This window comes from Chelonia mydas, chromosome 27 (genome assembly GCF_015237465.2).
Source record: "Chelonia mydas isolate rCheMyd1 chromosome 27, rCheMyd1.pri.v2, whole genome shotgun sequence".
Classification (NCBI taxonomy): Eukaryota; Metazoa; Chordata; order Testudines; family Cheloniidae; genus Chelonia; species Chelonia mydas.
Window position 1 is genome coordinate 11,858,582 of NC_057860.1, and position 25,741 is coordinate 11,884,322.

The 25,741-nt window shown below is 39.7% G+C and overlaps 1 protein-coding gene across 6 annotated transcripts; it reads right to left on the reverse strand.

Annotated features, from left to right (window-relative positions):
• Positions 1-739: 739 nt before the first annotated feature.
• On the reverse strand, positions 740-25,425 carry FBXO47 (F-box protein 47). 6 transcript variants are annotated; one of them, XM_043536851.1, is made up of 11 exons: positions 24,817-25,417; positions 18,085-18,291; positions 17,453-17,623; positions 14,464-14,540; positions 13,292-13,369; positions 11,319-11,427; positions 10,009-10,185; positions 8,495-8,641; positions 6,530-6,672; positions 5,630-5,789; positions 740-2,161 (listed from the first exon to the last, which is right to left on the reverse strand). In XM_043536851.1, exons 1-11 carry the CDS (start codon positions 24,836-24,838, stop codon positions 2,049-2,051), a joined length of 1,404 nt encoding a protein of 467 aa, XP_043392786.1. In that variant the 5' UTR covers positions 24,839-25,417; the 3' UTR covers positions 740-2,048. The 6 variants fall into 6 exon arrangements, with proteins under 6 accessions (XP_043392786.1, XP_007062015.1, XP_043392787.1 ...); XM_007061953.4 differs by lacking the exon at positions 24,817-25,417 and adding an exon at positions 20,964-22,054; XM_043536852.1 differs by lacking the exon at positions 24,817-25,417 and adding an exon at positions 20,207-20,700.
• Positions 25,426-25,741: the final 316 nt, after the last annotated feature.

Sequence of the window (25,741 nt, forward strand, 5' to 3'; positions counted from 1 at the left end):
GCAAAGGAAAATCTCCTTCCTGAAGAAAGGGCTGGAGCACCAAGAAATTGAAACTAATGCCAAACACTCACTGAGCTATTGTATCTATTAAAAAACAACCACCAATCATTATAATACAGGGACCACTATAAATTTCAAGCTGGCACACCCATAAACTTAAATTCCTTGAAGATTTGCTAAGAGAAAGGACTAATATTGATAAAGTCAGTATTTCTTATCATATGTTGCTATTAAATCAAAGGGCCCCACTTTCTTTCATAGCTGCACTCTTATGACATTCTTTGTGAGTTGCTGCAATTTATTGCTGTTGTGTCTTCACTCATGGGTTTGGTTCAGTCATGGGTCATAGAATTGGCATATACTGGTGTAAGACCTACAATATGTTTGTGTTGTCTTATTTATAATTGAATCTTTTTCACTACACTACAGAACAAAGTTTCACAATGACTTTACAGATCCTTCCCATTATTCTATATTTTATTTTAAAATAGGTCAATAATAATTACACATAAAAGTGAGAGACAGACAGAACAAAAATGTGTTTTAAAATATTGTTTAAAATCCAGAACATGGATTTTAAAAACAATATTAACATACCAGTATGTTTCATATTTTGTTTTTAAATTAACAGTTTCATTTCTGACATCTGTTGGTGCACAGTTAAGTTTCTAGCTGAATGTTAGCAAAAAATTTACCTTCCACTCCCACCCATACATGCAGCCAAATTCTATCCTTGGATATGTTTCAAAAAAAAAAAAAAAGGATCTTTTTAAACAGAAAGCATCAGGAGTTATCAGCTCATTTCCATTGAAATCAATTGGGTGCAGATTTTCAGCTGGTGTTAATTGTCAGCTCCCACAATTTATGCCAGCTGAGGATCTGCCTCTTGGAGATGAACAGCTGTCTCAAATGGCAAAATTTGGCACATATTTAAATAATTTGGAAATATTTCAGATGGGGGAAAAAGGCATTTTAATAATATGAGGAAAATAACCATCATGTAAATAACCCAAAATGAAATATACTGTTTAGCACATATTAAATATTTTCAATTTTTAAAGCTATGTACCATAAATATAAAAACTTTTTGTAAATAGGATACATATCTGTGTATTTTAATAAAAAACAGTGATCTTAGAATGTCTACATGCATTAAATGTCCTTCAACTTTGCAGAGTTCCAGAGACATGTAATTTTTTTTTAAACTGTCCAGCTATTATATTTAGCACAAAGGTACATTCTGAAGTTACTTCTGCTTTATGGCTGAAAGGCATGTGCTGTAAAAAACTAATTTTTGCCTTCCTTGAAAAACTAGGACTCTTTCCAGAGACCGTCTCCTTCTGTGCTGAAACTTAATGCACAATCCATGCAAGATATCTAGTTCTGAAGCTAAGAATGTGAGAGTGAATTATAGATACCCATGTGTAAGCTGAACTGGAGAAACCTGGCCATGCCTTTGTCATTATATTGGTTTTGTCTTAATGGATTCCAAAGAGAAAAACAAATTTAAAAGAGCAAAATATTTTCTGTTCTGAACTAAGATAACATTCTTTAATTTGTCGATATACATCAAATATTAACACCGTGTCATTTTTATTTTGTATCCAAATATACACAGTGGGAGAAGAAAGCAGTGTGTATTCCTGCCCATAACAGCCAAACCATGGAATGCCACAGATAGGCTCCTCAGCACATCCTGACATACAGGCTTAGACAAGTTTATTGCACAGACTGTGCTGTAGTTTCTTAAAGATGCCTCAGTATGTCTTCATAGGTTTAAGTAATTCTTCTGCTTTGTATTTCACTAGCATCTCCAGTCAGCCTCCTGCTGCTTCTGCAAAGGTTATACCTCCAGATTTAACTGGTTATTATATTTTCTATTTTTGACAATGTGCTCAGTAGCTGCTAAAACTTTGCAAGCAGCTGCTGGAGAGTGAATTTAAAAAGGTAGGTGGACACTATTTTGTATATGTGAGAAAATAAAGGGTGGAAAAGGCCACCTATCTGAATCACTGTAGTATTATCTAAAAGCCTGAGATTCTGAGTACTTAGGTAGATGTGCTTCTCATGGTCAGATACAGAATTTCCTTATGGAAGTTAGCTTGTGCATTCACAAGGTGGAACAAATTCAAAAAGCTGCTGTCTTCCTCATCACGATCTCCTAAGCACCAGAAGGGAAACATTAAAAATAGTGAATGAAAACAAAGGGCTCATTTGTAGGGAGAAGATCTCAGAAACTACTTAGTCAGTATCTTAGTAGAGGCCAATTATGACCCAGGTACCTCTTGATGCCACCTGGCAGGGAGCAGGGGATGGATAGAGTTTAACAGAGATCCCCTGTGTCAGATGCACACAATAATTCACCAAAGCATAGCATGTAAGGTCACTACTGAAAGCTAGTAGCCCACTGGTCATCATAATCGTTGTGAAATGCATACACTGACAATATTTGAGAAGTTACGTATCTATACTGAAAATTATGTTCTTAAAGCCTTGGAGTTAAAGGCAGGTCACCAGGAGGTGACATGCCTCAGACAGGTTGTTTTCAGGTAGGTGGTAGCAGATGCTTATTTGTGTCTGGTCATTGTGTCTCTCTCAATGTAAGTCTGTTTGCATACTGAGCCACTGGCTAATCAAGATTGCAAAATTGACAAGAGATCAGAAAATCTGCAAGAAAGGAGTATACAGGAAAAAACAACTATCAGGGGGCATCCCATTTATGAATGAAGACAAAGGAAGGGACTTGTATATCTGGGGAGTCAAAACAACACACTTGATCCTTTACCTCAGGGGCAAGCTGGCAATGTGTCTTGTTTTATGAAAAAGGGATCACAGCCTGCCTGGCTAGAAAGCATTGAAGAGCCATACTTTATCAGCCATGAGAGTATTTTGTTAAACAACCCTATGTTGTTCTAAAATTCGTGTCATCATTATATATGTAAATATTTGTGTCCAATACTTCTACTTGCTATCATTTGAATCTCTTTTCTTTGTTAAATAAACTTCTGCTTGTTTTCACTATGAACATATCTAGTGCTGTGTGTCAAATGGAGCAGCGATCTGAGGTGAAACGGATAAGTTGGAGTGTGCTGCTTCTTTGGGAGCAGTGAATGTATGAATACTGAGTGTCCGGTGAAACAGGGGCTCGACACTCCAGGAAGATGATCGGAGGGCTCAGGGGTTGGGGCATGCCTATTGCCAATTTGTAGAGGGGCACCAGAGCCTGCTTAGGCTGAGAGGCGAGTACTTAGTTGTGCTGCCCGTGGCTGGTGGAGTCAAGCAGCTGACCCATGGTAGGTGCAGACAAGATGTCCTTAAGCTAAGGGCTGGTGGTAGCCAGATGCCTCACAGCTCTGGGTACCCCTGGGAAGCACGACACCAAGTTAGCAACTTCCATTTAGATTTATTAGACATCAGATATGGCTGATGGGGGCACAGCTGTGAAAGAACATTGCAGACTCTCATAACCAGCTTGTCCAAGGTTGAAGAAGAACAATCTTGCTTTAAGATAGAAATCTGTCCTAAATGAGCAACCCATTCATCTTTATTGCTTGCAGTTATAAAGAGTCTTGAGTTTATATCAGGGGTGACAAAGTTTTGACTACGGAGGAAATGCAGCCCAAGGAGTTTAATAATATGGCCTGCAGGCTCTCTGACTTTGAATGGAAGGACAGACCAAAAGGACTCCAGGTCCCAAGATGCAATGCTCCAGCTTGTTCCAAGTAGTTTTCTACTGGGATTAAGAAGGAACACTGCACACGGGGACTACTAGAGTCTGAGTCCTTGTTGCCCTATGCTTTGTGTCATCCTTCCAGTGATTCTCAACTAGGGGTCCGGGACCCCCTGGGTGGCTGTGAGCAGGTTTCAGGGGGTCCATCAAACAGGACCAGTGGTAGACTCGCTGGGGCCTAGGGCAGAAAGCCTAAGCCCTGCTGAGCAGGGCTGAAGTCTGGGGCTCTGAGCCCCGCCACGCAGAGCTGAAGCAGAAGCCTGAGCAACTTAGTTTTGTGGAGTGCCCTGTGGCGTAGGGCCCTGGGCAATCGCCTTGCTTGCTACCCGTCAACGCCGGCCCTGGCTTTTATATACAGAAAATAGTTGTTGTGGCACAGGTACGCAGTGGAGTTTTTATTGCATGTTGTGGGGGCCTCAGAAAGAAAAAGGTTGAGAATGCCTGCTTTACACCCATGTGGAGTGAGTGCAGAGCTGGGTGTAAAATGCTACTGTCAGAACAGTGCAAAATGACAGGTTTCAGAGTAACAGCCGTGTTAGTCTGTATTCGTAAAAAGAAAAGGAGTACTTGTGGCACCTTAGAGACTAACCAGTTTATTTGAGCATGAGCTTTCGTGAGCTACAGCTCACTTCATCGGATGCATAGCATATCGTGGAAACTGCAGAAGACATTATATACACACAGAGACCATGAAACAAAACTTCCTCCCACCCCACTCCCCCGCTGGCAACAGCTTATCTAAAGTGATCATCAAGTAGAGCCATTTCCAGCACAAATCCAGGTTTGGGGGGGGGAAGGGTGAGAAAACCTGGATTTGTGCTGGAAATGGCTCTACTTGATGATCACTTTAGATAAGCTGTTGCCAGCGGGGGAGTGGGGTGGGAGGAAGTTTTGTTTCATGGTCTCTGTGTGTATATAATGTCTTCTGCAGTTTCCACGATATGCTATGCATCCGATGAAGTGAGCTGTAGCTCACGAAAGCTCATGCTCAAATAAACTGGTTAGTCTCTAAGGTGCCACAAGTACTTCTTAGTGCAAAATGAGTGTAAAGTACTACCATCCCTGGACGAGGGGCAGGGCAACTGAGAATCAGGACCATAGTGTCCTCAAACCTGTATCTTGCAGAAGGAAAGGGTATCTGCAATTAGTCATAATTTATGCAAATTAGGTGCTTATCATCTGACAAGATAAAAGTGTGTGCATCCTTTGGGCAAAGTTTGGGCACCTCTGATTTAAACGTATCAAATAAGGGAGATAAATCTTTTGTCATTTATGTGTTTAAAAAAAATGAAATCAGTTTCATCATCTAAACCTAGGGTGACTATATAGCAAGTGTGAAAAATCGGGAAATGGGGTGGGGGGTAATAGGAGGCTATATAAGAAAAAGCCCCAAATATCGGGACTGTCCATATAAAATCAGGACATCTGGTCACCCTATCTAAACCACTAGGAGTCTCTTAGTGTAAGTATATAGATCTCACTCCCACCCGCTGGATGTAGTTACATATTTGGAGCACCTATGGTTGAATATATTATCACTGAACACTTGCATATTTATTTCTTCCTATAAAAAGTCTCTCTCCTAATGCTGTACCACTAAGTGGTCTAGCATAATCTTAACACACACACACACACACACACACCCCTTAACAAAACCAGCTGAAAATAACCCAATCCACATGACAAAACAATCAGTCAACAGGGCATTATAATTATAAAAAGAATATCCCATCTTTTCCAATGAACCCCATTTCAGGGTAGCTCTGGCTGGCTAAGAAGGGGGCCTGGCTGGAGTTGTGATGATACAGGAGTTCCCATCCCCTGTTCTGGTGGAATCTTGGCTAGTGGGCATGTCCCATTGAAAGGGCTCACCTGTTGCAGACAGGCATAGATACTCACCAGACATTACTGACTGTAGCATGTCCATGATCATGTGAGCAAATGCATTCTCCACACTCTGCAGGAAGTTATTCCTTTCACCTGGAGTGCTGAAAACCTTGCAGACTTTCTGCATCATTTTTACTGCCCAATCCATGCAGTACAGGTCCTTCTCACAGACCTAGAACATACAAGAAATATTATAATACATGTCCATGATGGTGCCAAGGTTAAAAAAAAAGTTGAAGTATTAAAATTCATAAGTAGACAATTAAGGCACTATCCCATAATACAGTCAATTTCAGTCCTACTCTGGAATCTATTCCAAGGCCTATGTGAGAGGGTGCTGTTGCAGAGCTGTTCTATCAGTGCTATGAAGGTGGGAGAACTCCATTCCCATCTTATGCTGGAATAATTTTTTCCTAGGAACAGAGTTGCTACCTTCAAGCAGTGTATGAGGTGGTCGGGGGGGAGGCCCTTAGGGCAAAAGAGAACCAGGCCAATTGATTTCAATGTAGTTACTCTTGCTTTACACTAGTGCAGGGGTTCTCAAACTTCATTGCACTACCACCCACTTCTGACAACAAAAATTATGATGGGGGACCAAAGCCTGAACCTACCCAAGCCCCACTACCTGGGTGGGAGGGAGCAAAGCCAAAGCTCAAGGGCTTCAGCCCCAGGGAGTGGGGCCTGTAATCTGAGCCCTGCCACCCAGGACTTGGGCTTTGGCTCCAGCAAGTCTAAGCCAGCCCTGGCGACCCCATTAAAAGAGGGTCGCGATCCACTCTGGGGTCCCGACCCAGAGTTTGAGAACTGCTGCACTAGTGTAAGTGGAAGGAGAATCAGGCCCCAGGGCTGGGAAAGCAGAGCTGCAGACTTAGTGGCAAAATGCCAGGAAACATTCTATCCAGTGCTACTCACCAAAGCCAGAAAGACCACTAGCTTGGCCAGCTCAACAGCCCGCCCATTCACAGCTTTACTAGCCATGAAGGTGAAGCAGATGTTGTTCCCACTCAGGATGAGGAGGCGAGCATTATTCTCCATGAGCCACTCCCGGGGAACCACTTTTATAGTAAAATACAAAGGATTTTCATTACCTATGATTCAACAGACTGAATAGAATTTAGTTAAATATAAGGTTATAAAATGTAGGTTACAATTAAACTAAAATAAAATGATCTGAACAAAATTCTGGAAATATTTGAATTTATGAATCACTGCATTTGACAGGTTTCAGAGTAGCAGCCATGTTAGTCTGTATCCGCAAAAAGAACAGGAGTACTAAGGTGCCACAAGTACTCTTGTTCTTTTTGCATTTGACAGCCATCCAAAATGTCTGAGAGGAAAGCCCATTCAAACACACCTGCAGCACAGTTGGGAGCTATGGAGTTACTATGGTGCCAATAGGGATTGTTTGTATTAAGGCTGATGATAATAGAATGTATAATACAATCTCTCCAAACTCAAACCAAACTTAAAATATACCACCACCAAATTATGGATTCTTTGGAAAGGATTCCTTTCCAGAGACCAGCGTCCTTCCCAGTAAAAGCCACCATACTTGGTATTTAAAGAGATTTAAATTAAAAAAAAAAAAAAAAACACACCAAATTTGTCCTCACCTGTATTTCTAATAAAGGCTTAGACTATTAAAAATGAAACTACAGAGGATACCAGTTATTAGCAACTTATTGGTTCCGGGCATAAAGCTTCCATTATCCAAAAGTTCCCAGTAATAAGCAGATGGCCGTTGCCCGAGACAATAGCATGGGGCAGCCCCAGGGTCAAGAACCTGCTGCCCACACAGGAGGTAATGGGCTGTGATGCCAGCATCATTGCCCAATGGGACGCCCCAATCAGAGTCCCTGCAGCCAACAATTTCCATGGGAGAGAGGGCACTCGAGGTCTGTGGGGCTTCACAGTACCTCTCTCTGCACCTTCCAGGTTGTGTCCTGTCCTGGTGTTGGTGGCCCAGGCTCAGCACATCCCAGTGCTTTCCTTCCCTGGCTACAGCCCTGAAAGCCTGCAGCTGGAGCTTTCCACAGGGAGCACTGGGGGCCCATGGGACTGCATGGTACCTCTCCCTGAGCTCTCCAGGCTGCAGACTCAGAGCCAGCAAGTTCATTACAAGTGGAACCTCTCTTCCAAAAAGTTGTCAATAAATGGCACACCAAGCAGGTAATATCCAACTACCATTAACATTAAAGTCAGTGGGATGGGATCATTTCTGGGGATAACAAAAGTTGTCTTTATCAGGATTATTAATAACCACCATGCATTAGATTTGAAAAAAATCTAAATGTACTTTTTCCTATTTATCTTTTTTGTATTTGACAGCTTGGATAATGGAAATACATTAGACAGTTTTCCTCATTCCTACTTAACGTCACTTTCTGGTTCTCAACCCCAAGAATAAGAATGCCCAGGGTACAAACAGTATAGGAAAAATGGTTAAAGTCAAACAAAAATGGATTTTTCTTAACATTTTACAAATATCATGAAAACATATCTATTAATATTAAGTTTTGTAAAACTTTGTTTAGGTCCAAAATTTAGGTTTTGTTCAAAACTGTGTGACAGCGTCCCTTGAACATGATAACAGAACACTAATTTTTGAAGTTTTTCATATATTATTACTTAAAACGTTTAACTTTTGGGAAAAAAAGGCTTTGGTTTACAAGCAGCGTTGGTCCCTTCCATCTCTGACTACTGCATAGCCTCCAGTTTTATTGACCTTCCAGTATAGTACAGCTACTGAAAGGGATTAGGGGGTACTCAGATTCCCAATGTGCTTCAGTTTTTTTTTACTATCTGACACATATCTCTTTAGTCTTGGAGGACATGATCATATAATCCTAGGAGTCTATGATAAAGGCAAAAATATACCTGACAATTCATCCACAAGACTGATAACATCATCGGCTGTCCACTCTTTAGCTTCTGTGTCATACAGTAGTTTAATAGCATCAGCTAGACCCTTTAAACTGGTCTCATCTGTTGGTCCTTCTGTCATTTTCTGCCAAACCACATGTCCTGGGTAACATTAATCACAATCACTCCTAAGTGACAATGTAGTTTGCTAAACAAGGAAGACCTATACTGGGGCTTCAAAGCATGGCTTGGAAAAAGAAAAGGTGATTCAGGCAAAAGCATAAGTCCCTATTTGTACAAGTGCTTTTTATTTCATCTCACTTGTGGCAGAAGGGACAGTGTAGACTGCAACGTGAATCAGAATCACTGGGTGCTTTAAGGAAACACAGAATAAATATTTAAGTGAGAAAAAGAAAATGTGATTTCAGAGGGCAATAGACATGCTTGTGGTTCAGTGCTAAGGCTACCTTCACACCACAAGTGTAGGCAAATAGAGAGGGAAAACACTCTCTGTAATTTCTTCATTTGAACTGTAATATAAACAATAATTTTAAAAAGCTCCACGTTAAACAGGTAAGGGGTCAATTGTTCTAAACGTTATACTTCATTATTTATAAAGGGCCTGGTTTCCAGAGGTGGTGCTGCTCCCTTTGATTTCAGTAGGATTTGTGTGCGCTCAGAACTTGTGAAAAATCAGACCTGTAGGTAACATCACAGGAGTGCATGGCCATACACTGGTAAGTAAAGTCAGAGTACCGTAATGTAGCTACAGCTGGAGCAAAACAAAGAAGTATTGGGAAATGGCTAAGATGTTCTGTGTGACATCACTGAGGTTAATTGGCTGGATTCCCCTCTCACACTGGTGTAAATTAGGAGTAATCAGCACCATTGTTAAGCATTCTTAGTAGTGCGTCCAAGTAATTACCTGGAAGCTTATGTTCTGCCAAAATTAATATGAATTGGGTGTGGTCAAATCTTGAAAAAGAGTAAGTTTATTAGGAATGATGAGTCTGCATAGAGGTAAAAGTTCCCTTCTAAAGTGAATGCAATAAACACAGGTGCTTTTCCCCCTGCCTGAAATCTTCCTGGCCTGTGGGAAGGCCCATAACAAAGTGTACCACTGCATTTCTGCCATACATGGAGCTAGAAAGCAGAGAAACTACACAGCACACCCTACAGTTCTCTGCACGCTGCTGAAAAGTTCCATGGCCACTCTCTCCATAGGAACACAGAAGAGCTGTTGTGGGGTGGGCCAGAGGAAGGAATAATGGGTTCACAGCTTGTGTGTATGCTTTGGCCCAAAAGCTCACAACGATGGGCAAAGAGTTTGTTGCTCCTACTATGACTTATGGTCTATAGTAGTGTCGACACAGACATCCCAAATATATAGCCCTACCTCTTGACTGAGGGGGAATCCATCCCATACAACACTTACATTGGTCCCCTGAACGCCCATTTATTTACACAGGTTGTGAGACAGCCTGTTTTCTAAGGGAGAAATTCTGGTCTAGCATGTTAAATTTACTCACCATTTAGAGAGGAGACTGGCCCAAAAATGATGTACAACAGCCGGGCTTGATTAACCATTGGCCATGGTTTTAAGATACGAGTGAGCCAAAATGCAGAATCACTTCGATGAATCCAGTGATTTAGCAGGACACTGCGACAGAATAACCTTATTCGTAATTCCAGCTTTCGGGCACTTCCTAGGAGAAGAGAATTTGTATATTATAAATCCATCAGGCATTGCACTTTGGTGATTTCAACATGTTTATAAAAGATGGGGAGAGAGAAGGAGAAAGGTTTTTAGGCTATAGGGGCACATAGGGCTAGATTTTTAAAGGTGTTTAGGCTCTTACAGATGTAGATAGGTGCCTAGTGGGATTTTTAAAATATTCTAGATGCATAATTCCCACTGAGTTAGTGTCAAACTGGAGTAACTGAGATCACAAGGTCCTGAAATTCTGAGCTAGAACGATCATGACTGCTCTAGTCTAGCAGACACACTGCACTGCTTCAAACCACTGATTCTACCTGCCTGCCCGATGTTTTTTCTGCCACTTCTCATGCTCTGTTTCAGGAGCACGCTGCTATTTTTGACTTTTGCTGTGCTTCTTTCTGCCTGTGATTCTATTATATGGTGCCAAAAGGAGTAAATAGAAGCAGTTTACTGCATGCTTGCCTTCTACTACCACTTATGCAGGAGGCCACGTGTGAACATTTCCAGTGAAATACTGCGTACTGTGCCGGAGGATTTCTGGAGGGGCTACATTTGGTTTTAGAGCGATGCTTCAGGAGATGTATAAAATATTGGTCCTGATTTTCTACTGCAACACATCAGTTTTATGCTTGTGTGACTCCATTGATTGTACTGGTGTTGGTATAATGCAGTGGAGAATTAGGCCCACTGCATGTAAATTATACATACATTTGATAATGAAATGATAAGATCCAACAAAATCAATTGCCTCTCAAAGAGATACACTTCACCACACAGAACATGTCAAAGATAAAAGTCAATTGCTTGTTTTCATCAGAAAACAACTAAATTCAGTTAATAGTGCTGATTTCCTTCAGCTATATGCAAGCATGCTACCAGCTTGAGAGCACTCATTTTCTGGCATTTCCGCAGCTAAAGCATCATACATATGGATCAAGAAAGGATCAGCTACGGCAGGGATCATGTGGCACAAACCATCCTTGAGTCTGGGGTGTATCTCCTCTGTAATAATCTGAATCTATTTCCGGAACTCACAGCAAAAGGATGATACAGCTGCCATGACAGCCTCTTATTATCATCATTTGTATTTTCCAGGACTTTTTTGTTCCAGGTATTCACCTGGTTTGCTGCTCACAACTGTCTGTACTTTGCGGGGTAGATTGCTCAGCTCACAGAGGAAGTTAAAAACACGATGGCATTCTAGCTCATCCCAGCCTGCTGTCAAGGTCTGATGACACCAAATGAAAGACAGATAAATAGAATTAAATCACAATGCTTGTTATTGTAGTCATATATGTACAATCAATTTTTCTGTATTTATGGAGAGGACACATTTGCATAGTGGAGACTGGTGCATCTGAACAACTGTTTTGTATTATTTTCATCTTCATCCTTGTCTTTCAAAATGAACTTCTTGCAAAGTGCAAAATATTATTATTAAAAAAAAACCTAGGGCCATATCTATGTGACACTGAAACCAGAAAATAATCATGTATGCAAAAAGTGTGTGTGACAGGAATTTGCTAAGTCTAAAAGGAAAAGCAAAGATGTACATAGGAGCTCCTTTGTTTTGTAAGGCCCTCAGACACGGCTTTATGACACTCTGGGCAGTAACATAGTGGTTCAAAAAAATCCAAAACACAAAACAGATGACAGCAGTTTAGAAACACTGGGCTAGACACTAATCTCACAGATCAATGGACTTTCTCTAGATTTCTACAGATGTAGCGGATATCAGTCGTCATTATATCATAGACATTCTCAGAGCAGCAAATTTTGACAATTCCACAAAAAAGAGGAGGAGGAAGGTTCTGCCCCTGCTGCTGCCCCTTCATGGAACTCATGGCCCCTGAGGAATTCCCTCATTGCAAGGTCAGCATAAGTCTGACATAAGCAGCCCTACACACCACACACAAACCCATAGAGCCCCCATCCCCGATGGTGTCAGGAAATGAGCAGAAGGGGGGTGCCTAGACTGCAAAGCTTTCACAGCAGGCCTTTGGGGCTGTGGGAAAGCCACCATCAGTTTCAGTTGCCCTGTGGGCTGCTCTAACTTATACCAAAGGGGTTTCTGGGTCCTCGTGTAGCTCACAATTCTGAACTGCATTTGGGGCTGCACCTTTTGGCCAAAGAGATAATTTGTGAACCTTGGATGTGAATAAGCAGGAGACAGTTGCTAAGAGCATAAATATCCTGGTGCAAATAATTATCTATAATAGTTAGCCGTGGCAGGGAATAAAACAGACAGCCACACATTTCTGAATATCTCTGTTATTACTAAGCTACTTCAATATGGTATATTTCCAGAGAGTGTCTGAACATGTAAGTTCTTCTAAAACACAATTTAGCTTCATTTAAAATGTTCAGAAAATACTTGTGCTTCAACAAAGAATACAAGCTTTTTTCAGGTGATTAGACAAAGCAGCTCTCAACTACAGCAACCCATAATGTTGATCCTATCCATCTGATAATGAAATACTTTAACACTAATTGGGGAAGGAAGTCCTATCCTCAGTCCCTTACAGCATGTTTGCAATCTTGGAAGTCATTATAGTAAATACAGTGTTGATTGCTGAACTAACAGATTGGGATGCAAAGAAAGCAATGACAAAATGCTAGAACAAGTCCTCCATTTAATTACAGACCTTGGGCCAGTTGCCTTTAAATCAGAGAATCCCTGTTTAGGGTGCTGTGAATTTGATGTTTGAAGTAATGTAGTGAAATGGCCCCCTATGTAATCTTCTTTGGTAATAAACTGCTGATTTAAATTAAAATCCAGACAGGCTGCTAATAAGATCCAGACTGATAAATTTTTTAGAGTTAAGTTAACCATTTTAAGAGCCAGAAAGAACTGTGGTACTGAATAAATGCATTGTTTAGGACCTGAAAGCCATGTTAAACTTTGAAATGTCTTGCAAAGCAGTTTCAGCTCACTGCTTCTCACAGTATAACTAAGTTGGATGATGATTATGTTTCTTTGCACTCTTTTTAAAAGACTGAGTATTTCAGCATTTATAGATTTTTAAAAAGGCAAACTTTGGTTTCTTTTAGATTAATGATACCTGCCTTCTTCTCTGAAAAATACACTATACCTGTAAAAACACTCCATAGCATTGTAATCCCAAGCAATGCAACGGGCTTGGGCAACCACTGAGTTTAAAACAGGAAACCTGCAAAGACAAAACATTGTTGCCTCATTTAATCAATGTAGCCTAATTGGCAATAAACTCACTTCTGTGCTTGAAGCTTTCCCATGCGGCTAATCTACCACAACACTGACCTAAGGGGCTTTCTCTACACTATTTTCACTCAACCCCTTGCATCTCCGCTGAGACACCCAACAAAGTTGCCAATTAGGGATGTTTTTTATGATGTGGCCATTGGTCCTCTGGGAACTTTCACTCAGACCACCTTAGAGTCTTCAGACAGATGTGATATTTTATTAATAATGTCTGTTGCTATGCATAACAATTTCCTCCTCCAGAAACTAATATAGTTTGGTAACAATGTTTTGAATTAATTATGGTTAAAATTTACCCTGTGCAGAGAATCTGCCTGAGGCATTATGCACTACTTTTCCCTCTAAGCAGAATTTAAGTGGAATATAGACCTTCTATCGGATCTCTTCACGGGGCTGAATTTCAACCTATGCTCATTCTATTACAAAGTGACAAATATTATTTGCACTGGGTGACCTGTTTTAAAAATTAAACATAAAAATCATACTTATATAAAAGATTATACTCACTAAGAGTGGGGTTTTAAAATCATGAGAAGGAATTAGGCACCTAACTCACTGACTTTCAATAGGAGTTGGGCAACTAACTCCTTTAGATATTTTTGAAAATCCTACACCTAAGCTGTATTTTTCAAACAGTGGGTGCCTAAAGTTAGACATAGTTCTGAACACCCACAGCTCACACGGACTATAGTCTAAAGCTTTAGGGGGATCAGCATCTCTGAAAAAATCAGATCACTTATTTAAATGCCTAAATATGGACTTAGGGACCTAATTTCAGGTACTAAAGATTTGAAATATCAGCCTAAATAGCCAAGGAATATTTTTAACCAAAAAGAGACTGATTCCAAGTTAGTAAATTCATGATATTACACTGATGAGCATTACCGATGTGTCAATAAATAAATGAATTAATTTAAATCATTACATTAACATTGTTTTATTGAAACATTAATATAGGTGCAAGTGATAGTTCAAAACAAGATTCTAGAAGTATTCAGTACAGAGCAATGATTATGAGCTTACTTCTGAGAGTATTTTGTGTATGTACTTTAGCCTCTCTTTTGTGGGCAGCAGTAGTGTGCACCTTTTAAGCAACAACCCTGTGAATAGAAACACATACATACATAATTATTCAAATGACGAAAATAATTGGACTAGTTGAAGCATACGCTGCACAAGCAATACAATACCATACTATTTCTGCAAGAAAAGAAGGTGGTACATTACAGTGAGCTGCAGGGGTGCTGGAACAATTTTTATAGTGGGCGGGGGGTGGTGGATCTGAGAGCCTTTGAGCCAAAAACTATAAGCCCTGTATATAATAGAAACCACTTCAAGCCAGGAGGTGCTGCAGCACCCCCCCACACCCTTAGTTCCAGCACCTATGGTGAGCTGTGCATTGTAAAAGGGTATGCTAGCCTCTGTAGTAGAAATGCCTTTTATGTCAGAAAGCCTTATGGGGAGTGTGAAAGGCTCTCATGACATAATTTGTTTACTAAGTTGTTTTAAATTCCATGTGAGTCACAGCTGGAGCCCTGAAAAATTATTATATTTTTTTTTGAATTACAGCTGTTAAAAATATTTCAGTTAAGAGATGCACAATAAGTTACATTTGAAGATGCACTGGTTTTCTATTTACATCATTGAAAGCTGAGCGTCCAAAATCTTTTAAGCCAACCACATTGTCAAACAGAAAAGCTATTCTGAACTGTGTTAATATAAAACATAGTTAGGTGGTAGAATTTTTTTTTCCCCTACATGAGATTCAAAGCTAGAAGAGCTTAGGATACAAAGGGCTAGAATACATTATAGTGCAGAACAGCTGGTTGTTAAGCAACAATTTTTCTAAGCCAATGGAAAGCAAATGGGTTAAAAATCTTTCTCCTCAAAAACATCTGGTAGACCAACACATATATCTTGTTTGTTAATAATGCAAGAAATCTACAGGAGGGTACTCAAATGTTTTCTAAGTTGCCCATCTCCTGGGGAACATGTGATTTCTCTGATGTCAAAAAGTGTTTTATACACTTCCTGTGATTTTGAATGGACTATTATCCCAATCTGGAAGTATGTTGTTAACATTCTTAAATGGCAGACATAATTTTCTTTATCAGTCTGGTATCTGATCCAAAACTCCAAAGAATCAACTATCCATTGACTTCAATACGTTTGTGATCAGACCCCTAAAGAGTAGATGAATGTCTGACACAATATATCTGCAAACACGAGTACAGCTGTCAACCTGGGGATAACTTTTTTTACTACCAGTGCAAAGGTTTGGGCCTGCTTTCATATGGTGAAATTCACACCTGTGCAGAGGGGCAGCACAAAAATCATGTATTACTCAAGTCCAATTCAAGCCTGGAGGGTGAGAAATCCTGGTCCCATTGAAGCCAATGGGAGTTTTTGCCACGGACTTTAACATAGCCAGGATTTCACTTTGTGGGTTTAAATGAGATTAATGCAGTGTATAAGCCTTGTGCTGGCGCTCTACACAGAAGCGAATTTTATCCTTAAAGCCCAGTCTTGCTCCTATTGAAGTACATGTGAATTTCGCCATTGACTTTAATGGGAGCAGGATTGAGTCCTTACATTTAGTAGATGATAAAATATGAAAATCAGTGCAAATATCTAAGTATGTCGTGTTTTAACGACTGTGCTTATTATGATGAGTTCATACAGCAGTAGTTAAACAACAGTTGCCTTTTCTAATACGTTTGTTATTACAATGTACAAAACTGCTGACTATTTTTTGGCAAAATATTTAATCAGATTTTATTTTAAAACTAAAACAAATAAACACTGAAGTTATCAATAAGATATTGTAAACAATCCATGTACATTTGAAGGGACTTCATGTTTGGCCTAATTAACTTTGACATTGTTGCTTTAACTTGGGAATCTCTTGATTTAAAGTAGGCTCCTGAATATAACCTTGACATAATTTTGTTTTGCTGTCCGGATCAATTCAATTATGAGACCTTATCAGTTAAGGAGGCTTATATCAATATTGTTCAAATTGCGATTTCATTTGTTTCTCTTTTAGAGAAAGGATTACAGTGAATGGGGGGAGGGAGAGAAATGATACAGTCCAAGTGGCATAAGAGAAGAAAGACTGCATTGCTTTTGACTGAAGGGGAGAGAGATTAAGGGGAATTTGGCTGCCAAGATTCAGTAGTAAGTTAGTGCAAAAGTTAAAAAGAAAGTAATGATTTTTAATATGCAGTGCTACTCACTAGTCACAGTATTTTGGCCTATATTTATTTTTTGCAGTGCCCGGATATAGTTGCGCAGGTGAAAGAAAGAGTACAGCCTTGGCAGCAACAGCATGATTCTCACATTGTATCTCAGCCCTGACCTAAGGCTGAAAGGAAAGTTTACTCATCATGCCCACTTCAGTCTTTGAGCTCTGATATAAGGCTGCCAAGGAGAATGTTAATCAGTGGCAGTTGTCATGGTGCTTTTTGTGATAAGTTTATTTCCCATCTAGGAATTGGAATTAGATTGCCAATTCACTTCACATAGACTGTCCGGCCTTTGATGGTAATGATTCTTGATCATTCCAGAATTAGGTGGGATTTGAGCATTGTTATAGAGGGGAAATACTCTCTTTGTATTTCATCATCATTCCCATGAGATACACACTCACCTTGCCCTTTTATATTCTTTAAAAATTAAATAAGGAAGAAGCAAAATATATGCTATTTTTGTCTATACTTATGTATTATTAATTATTATTATTAAAAGTATATTAAGAGATGTTGAAAGAATTCTTTCATGATGAAATACACCCAATACGTAAAGCTTAATTGAGACTTAAGTGTGTATCTGCCTTGTTGTTGGTCCTTTGCACAGGGATGAATTTCAGCCTCAATGAGGGTCACAAAGACCTATATACTTCAGAAAACATTTTCACCATTTTAAACTGCTATGAATCACTAAATATCACAGTAGAAGACCTTTATTCTATTTTAGTTCTCTAATTGTTACCATTCTTATTATAAAAGGTCACCTAGAGATCTGTAGTGTTCTAATACAGAGGATCCTTCTCTCATGCCAGATATCTCAAGGTTATGAAAATCTTGCAGTAAAAGCCTTCTGTTTCCTGATGAGGTTGAGATGTAATTAATAAGGCGGTTGCTGATGGCTTTCGACACCATGCTTAGCATGCTGATATCCTTCACTGAAAAAGCAAAACCCAGTATACCTGTAAACCTTTATTGCAAAAACACTACTGCTTAGTAGTCAATAACTTTACTATACATCTCAGAACAAGCAGGCCAAGAGACTTCAGAAACAAGTAAGAGACAAATGTCATTACTGTAGATTCCTTTACCAACAAATTATGGTCAGTCAGGATTTTGCATATATCTGTTAAATTGTGATCTTTATATATGGTGGGCAGAAGAACACTTCAAAGGGCTCCCTGAGTACTATCATTCCTTTTTTTTTTTGGTGATGAGGCTCTTCAGGAACTCAAGCTGAAAATGAACAAACCTAGTGAAAATCCCTTCAATTTGTAGTAAGGTGAAACATTATTGAGGAAGGCCCATAGGCCTCAAACTTGGCATTTTACTAACTGGGATTTTTGCATGTGATCATTTTCATTTATGGACAGTAACATCATTTCTCTCAGTTCCTCACCTGAGAGATATTTCAAGACCATTTGAAAGATCTCCAATGGCAGTGCTTTGAAATTCCCGAGAGTTGATAGTGACTCGGAATCTGTGTCCACAGTGTTGCAGAATGGTTTGGAGCGACGGCTACTGCGCCTGTATTTCTGGTTGGGAATCAAGGTGAAGCTGGTACTTACAGTGGATGTCATCCTTCTACTAGTCCCATAAATTTTTCCTGCAGAGAAAACGCAGAAGGCATATAGGGAAGGAAATTAAACCCATGAGGGAGATAAAATGAAATAACTCATGAGTGATACAGTAATGGAATATGAAAGTCTTACCACATGGGTAGGAAGGTACAATTTTACTTTAAATGAAACAAAATGACATCAATACACTCCAAAATCCATATTCATAGTTTCCTGTTCTATATTTCTTTTCTTTCCAGTATAACCAGTAAAACCACTCTTTTTTTCCATATATCACCAAAAGAGAGAATGTATACGTGTTGTGTGTGTCTGGGAAGTTATTTTTGCTTTCTAATTCAGTGTCTGGGGGAAGAAAATATCCCGATTAGAGGTTATAAGTGGAGAGGGGGGTGGGGATAGGAGTGACCATTATTGGGACGGGGAGGGCCTCAGGAGGTTTGAAAGATAATTAAGAGAAAAAATAAAAGTGTAGGAGGTATAATGAAATGCCACAAAATATATTAAGGAGCTATTATAAATAAGTCAATATCCTTCTAATACTTTACCCTTCCGTGTTACTTTAACCATGTAACAGAACATTAAAAATTAAGGAGGCCATTCAAAGGATTTGTATGTTTCTTGTCTATCTGAGGTGCTCTACTTGTATGTATTCTAGTACACGGCAGTAAAAATTAAGAATAAAAGTAATGTAAGTAAGCATTAAGTTATCACTTTCCCTGCAGTATTTAAACTTAGGTATAGCTTAATTCCTGATAATGACAAAGATCATAGCACAGCATGTGCAAATATTGTAATGTGGCACAGTATTGCCATCTTCAAGATTTCAGAAATCACGAGACAAGCCCCCCAAAACTCATAAGAATGGTTATAAAATTATGAGAATGTTTTTTTTTTAAATAATAAACATTGTGTTCTTATATTTGCCTTCTGGTTTCTGAGCCTTTAAGGGGGACATGCTTTACATTTTCAAGCTTTTTTCTGTAACCATGAGGGCTAATAACATCTTTTTTAAAATTAAAGCTAAGATTCTCATGCAATCTCTTGATTCCAGCAACTGGGGCTTTCAGATAATCGCCAAATGTTGCAAGACTTGGAATAAAATTGTAAGTGTTGGCAACAGTGGTAACAACACAAGTGGTCTCCTTTCTCCCCTCAATGCAATATACCAGTTACAATCAGTGGGAATTATACTCATTGATTGAAGGGTTGAAAAATGTACTGATACACCTTAGGTCAGTCGACAGGTTACACTTACTTAACCTAAGCAAAAAATAATTTGAAAACATCAAGTAAACAAGCCTCATTTCTCTAACACATATTCACTGAACCATTTTACATAACATAATGAATTATCACACTCCCAATGGAAGACTTTTGTATATTGAATGAACTCAAAAAATTATGGACCATTTAATTAAAGCATTACAAACATGTTTGAATGAACAGTATTTTCTCCTCTGTGCCCAGGACAGTGTTTCAATTCATTTTTCAATTGTTCATGAAAGGGAATTACACTTTATAACAGGCATCTTTAAATTAGTTATGAAATAATTCACGCTAGCTGAAGAAACCCATAGTTTAACTTTTCACATGGCTTGTGAGCAAATTTAATGACTTTTAAAATTACAGTGTTATATGCAATTTTAGACTGCTTTAACAACAAGGGAGAGAAAATTAATTTGATACTTGTAAAAACAACAAAAATATTCATTTAAATAACATCATAGATGTATGTAATGGCACCTTTGAAAGGCACAGAAATCCACATTTAAAGGCAGTGGGTATTTTTTTACAGACAACTGCACGTGCAGGTCAATAAAAAGACTTACCTTGTACATAAAGACAGTTAAAGGCTTGTTTTAGTAAAAGAAAAATATAACTCTCTTCACCACTAAACTCTTTCAAGGCTGACTAAGTTCAATACATTTTGCTGATTCATACCTTAGAAATAGAGTTACAATCTGAGGGTGTTTTTTGTTTATTTGTTTGAAAGCAGTCAGCAATGGTCTAACTCTGCTTCACTGAAGTTAATAGAAGTTTAGAGTACTACTAAGTGCTTTTGAAAATCTCATTCAGACCCTGCAGAAATATTAGGTACAGAAGCAGCCACTTAAACATGATGGGTGGGATTTTCAAAAGCACTCAACACTGTTCCCATTAAAGTCAAGGGTAAAACTCCCATTGTTTTCATTGGGAGCAGAATCAGGCCAATTTAAATAAAAACTGAGCATGTGACAGAAGTTTTACATTATGGGCCACATTTTAGAGCCCTTTACTCAAAGCTCCCTTTTGACTTCCATTTTTGGCTCTCAACGTATTTCTCAAGGAGCTCAGCGAAAACATGACAAGATTGATTTCACTTAGCAATTTTGTGCAGCCCTCAACAACCTCTGTGTGGATCCCTCCTCTCTGGAGAACTGCTAATCAAGACTGGAAGAGGGAAATGTAAATGTTAAGTATATAAAATCAAATTCATTATAATAATTAATAACAGTGATTTTCTCTTATTTATTCTGTATATAATGATTTATTTATAGGGCAAAAACTATCAACAGTCAACGTTCCTTCTATACTGTTTTCTGTCTATAAACAGTCTATATATTTTCATCCAGTGAATACACCTTTTTCCTAATCATTTAAATTTTTCTGGGGTTTGCATTATCACTTTGCTAAGTATATAATACTAACAGCTATTTACCTCAAATAGCAGCTTCAGGACTTTGTCTTTTTTCCTCCCTAGGCATTTCACAAATAAATAAATGAATCACCAAGAACATAAATAGGAATTCTCTCTCCATTTCCCTTTGCACACACTTAAAATCATGAGAACTTCTGAAGTAGGGGTGACCAAACTTTGTGACACAGAGGACTGAAGAGGCAGGATGCCAGCAATCCATGGGCTGCACCTAATTTGCCATTAAAGAGACCTGATTCTCATTTACACTAAGGCCTCGTTACACCAGATTGGCAATGCCTTAAAGTGGATGAAATGCAGTATGATTTGCTCCTACTTTAAGGAAGCTTCTCACTGTTAAAGTGGTGTAAAAAGGCCTTACTGTAAATGAGAATCAGTCCCAAAGCCATCTAAATTAACATAAACATACATAATATTACCAATTAAAAAATAAATGCCCTTGATAATCCTAACATTTGCTCTTATTTGTGCCTTCCTGCTCAAGGCATTGCTTTTTTGACTTTACCCCAAAGTGTATGTGCTTTGATTCATGCTGCAGTTTCAGGGAAGGGATGCTAACATCTGCTTGTTATCACACAAGTTGTGTTTGCCCCTTCGGCCGCACTGTATGAAACCATGGGTCACGTTTGGCCTTTTGGCTGCACTGTGGGTCACCACGAGCCTGTAGGCTGCATTTCATGACTTCGTTGGCTCGGTGTGAACATTGGGCTGCACTTCAGAACGCCTTGGGCTGCATTTGTACCTTGGGCCTCACTTAACAAACACCATGGGCTGTAGTTAACCCTTGAGCTGGATGATATGACCCTATGGGTCACATTTTGACCCCCATTCTGTGCACTCCCGCTCCAAAACCTGCCACACATCAATGATAATAGATTTTTTTAAAGTGTGATACCTCCAAATAAACCTATATCCAGTTGATACAGAACAGATCTAAACCCTGCTTCACCCCTAGGAAAATTCCTCTGAGGGTGGGGTGAGCTCAGACCCTGCTGTCTGGATTTATAAGGGCACCGACTTTCCCTAAACAAAAAAGAAATTGCATTGAATTAGCTGAAATTTCTCAAACTTCATGAAAGAGTATATATTGTATGCAGGATGTTTTTTAAAATTTACCGCATTTGGTTTGAGGGGAAGGCTTTAATAGTTTTCCTCAGGGGAAAATAACTATATGTTTATACAGGGGTGGCGGTGGGGAATAGAAATACATAGAATTATGACAGAAATAAAAATATTTTCATTCTAGCAATAATTGATAAGATAATTTGATAAGTGAATTAATTCATGGGAATTGGGAGGGGAGGGGCGGGAAAGTAGCAAATGTAGATTTTTGGAGGCAGGAAATTACCACAGAAATCGAACATTTTATTCCCGTGATAATTACTTAAATGGTTTTTCAGCTGCTTTATTAGTGTTTTCTAACTGCCTATTTTTAAATCGCCTCACGTTTCCCGCCTTTTTTTTTTTTTTTTTTTTTTCTCCGGCCCCTCAGCCCTAAGCCAAAGTAGAGGGCGGGGGGAGGCTACAGGCTCGAGACAGACCCTCCCGCCAGCTCGGGCACGCCCCCTTGATGAATAATTAACAATCCATCTCCCGCCCTTCATTTCGAGCTCCCACCCAGCACCACCACCCTCCCCGGTTATTTACTGTGGAATCCTAGCGCCAAAAATGGAATGGCCCCGCCCCTCTTATGAATAATTAATGAGGCTCCCTCTGCCCCCCTCCCTCTTTCCTGTCAGATAGAACCACTCGCTGAGGGAAGGGCAGTGACCCTAGCAAAAGAGGGAGGGTAGGAGCCCCCTCATGCCTGTGGCTAGGCTAAGTTTCTGCCATATTGGTTACCACACACCCGGCTACCCAGCTTTATCCTGAGCGCAGTCTGGTATGTTAACAGCTGCACGGTGGCCAGGGCAGCACAGGGTGTCACCGTGTCCTGGGCGCGAGCTCACCATGGCACCATGAGGCAGCATCACCTTAAGGACACCTGGTTGCCATGGGCACCAAAAGACAGCACTGTGTCACGGGTGTGGGGTTGCCGTGTCACCGGTGTGGGATTGCCGTGTCACCACAGGGGAGCACCATGTTACAGCCGCTCGGCTTTCATGGCAACACAAGATGTCACTGTGTCACATGAGAGAGTTCGCTGTGGCGCCACGAGGCACCACCGTGCCATACACGCGAGAGTGCTGTGGCTCTCACCGTGTCACAGGCACACAGTCACCAGGGCACCGTGAGGCAGCACCATATTATGGTTGCAGGGTTGATGAAGTGAGCTGTAGCTCACGAAAGCTTACGCTCAAATAAATTTGTTAGTCTCTAAGGTGCCACAAGTACTCCTTTTGCAAATACAGACTAACATGGCTGCTACTCTGAAACCCGTGGTACCACAGGACATCATCATCTTGCAAGCACTAGGTCACCAGGACACTATAAACTATCAGTGTGTCATAGATGCAAGGTCACCCTGTCTGCAAAATGTCCCCAGGTCACAGGCACACCGTCAACTTTTAATGAATGCAGGGTTACCACATCACAGCATTAGTATTGTTGTACAAAGTTATTGCCCTGTGACCGTAGGCCACTATGTACTATGGCAAAGTTTTTGCTCTGTTAGAGAAGAACACTACACCATGCAAAGTTAGTTTGTAGTGACATAACATAATGGTCTGTGAGATAAGGTCACACTGTTATTGTGCAAGGTTCTTGCACCATGATGTCAAGGCACAATGTTGTGATATAAGTTCATGAAGTCACAACACAAATTAATTGTGCTGCGATCCACAGACAATATTATGATGCAAAGATGTCACGACACAAAGTCACTGTGCCACAACACAAAATCTGTGTCCTGAAGCAATGTTGTGGTTTTGTTCAGCAATGGTATTGCACAACACCAACCTAGAATATTTCCAATAGAAGTTGTGCCACAATGTGAAGTAACAAGTTGCCACACAGTCTTTACACTGTAAAAAAAAAAAAGTCACACTGTTGACACATGGCACTGAACAGTCCCAGAAAAACAAGACAAGTGGCCATTCTTAATATGAGTGGTAATTAGGTCAAAGTCATTGGGAAAATGAACCTTAAAAACAATGTTCTTTCGAGCAGCAACTTTACCTTTCAATGTAACTCACTATTAACTGGTTTCAAAGTGGTAGCTGTGTTAGTCTGTATCAGCAAAAACAACGTGATTTTCCAAGAGTGGGTCAATTGAACCCTTTGGTACAGGCTATTATACCTGGTGATGCTCTCACAAAAGCCTCCAGGAGATGGCAGTAGAGGGCTGCAGTAGATTTACTAGATCTGTCCCAAAAAGCCTTTGTAAAGTCAGGCGTTTTGGGGGTTTGTTTTTCGTTTGTTTGTTTTATTTCGTTTTTCCTCCTAGAAATTGAAACACAAAACAAAAGCTAAAAACAAACCCAAGCATAACGGCCTCTGATAGCTGCATAGTGAAGAGAACGATCAGACTGTACAGAATGGAAATGCCATGATGATGCAACTGTGCTGTAGGAATTTTGCTGCATTGGTAAACTGTATAGTGTAAAAACAATTAGTTGTTCTTATATTTTGCTGCATACTCTGCCCATATAGTTGAGTCAGGGGTTGCTAACTTGTACTTTAAAATCAAATCTTACATTTGAAAACTGAGATTGTTACAGAGCTCTCTCTGTGGAGTCTTCCAGAGACAATGTGTGAACTTCAAACCTTCTCCCTAAAAGAGGCTATAAAACTGCTGTGTCTTGATGTGGCATGGAGAGTGTTCCTTTGGGACGCAGTGGAGATTAATGCAGGAAGGACCCAAATGAAGGCAAAGAATCGGAAGATTCAGGGATTTCTGCAGCTTGAGCTTTCCTACCTGCTGCGTTCAGGGACCTCATTAAGCCTTCCGCTGTCAGCAAGTCAGCTCCCTCCTGGTTAACATGCTAACCACTTGTGCTTATTAAATACCCTGTGGCTCTTTTCCCAAGAGTGAGGCTGCTAACCCTAGTGTTCTGACTAAATTTCACCTGGTGGAATTATATTCTTCCTCCCTAAATTCCACTTGCACTTTCAATTGCATATAGTATTTTTTTTTCCGCTTCCTGTACTAAACTTATGTGCGTTGTTCCTTTGTATTGCTGTGTTCCACCCCAAAGATAGCTGAATTCCCATGGTGGAAGGGATAATCCCTATATATATCTTCCTTTGGCACACTGCAATCCTAGTTAATGTTTGTAAACGGCTTTGAGATAATTGGATGAAAGTTGCTAAGGAAAACAAAGTACAGTCATTATATATATTATAAGCAAAGGTGCAGTGTGAGGTCATTAAAGTAATTAAAATACTAAACATTTGCTGGTCATATGATTCTATTACAGCAACCCATGCCACCCTCTGTCATGCAAGTTACTTGACAGAAAAATCTATATTCTACTGGAGTGTTAAATATATCATGCTGCACACCAGTGACCTTATCTTGCTCCATCTACAAGATTATTTTTTATTATTTTATTTTTGTATGTGTGAGCAGAGTTAGATGACTTTGTGGTTAAAATACCAGCAAGATGTTTAACATAGTTCTCCCACTTTCCTACGACTAGTGGAGCTGTACTAGTGCTATCAATAGTAGGAAGTTTTAAGGGAAAAGTCTAGGATAGACATATGGAGTCAGATTTTCAACGATATTTAGGTGCCTAAAGATACAGATAGGAGACTATTGGGATTTTCAAAAGTACCTAGGCAGATTAGGTGCCTTGCATCCACTGGAAACATAGGGTAGCTGCAACTTTATTTAAGCATGG

Excerpts from the sequence above, each read along its gene's own strand:
- FBXO47 (XM_043536851.1), bottom strand. The coding sequence starts at position 24,838 with ATGAGGTCCCTGAACGCAGCAG. Across the intron at positions 6,673-8,494 it reads TCTTGTGGATGAATTGTCAG|TGGTTCCCCGGGAGTGGCTC; the intron begins GTATATTTTTGC and ends TTACTATAAAAG. Across the intron at positions 5,790-6,529 it reads TAGTGGTCTTTCTGGCTTTG|GTCTGTGAGAAGGACCTGTA; the intron begins GTGAGTAGCACT and ends TGTATGTTCTAG.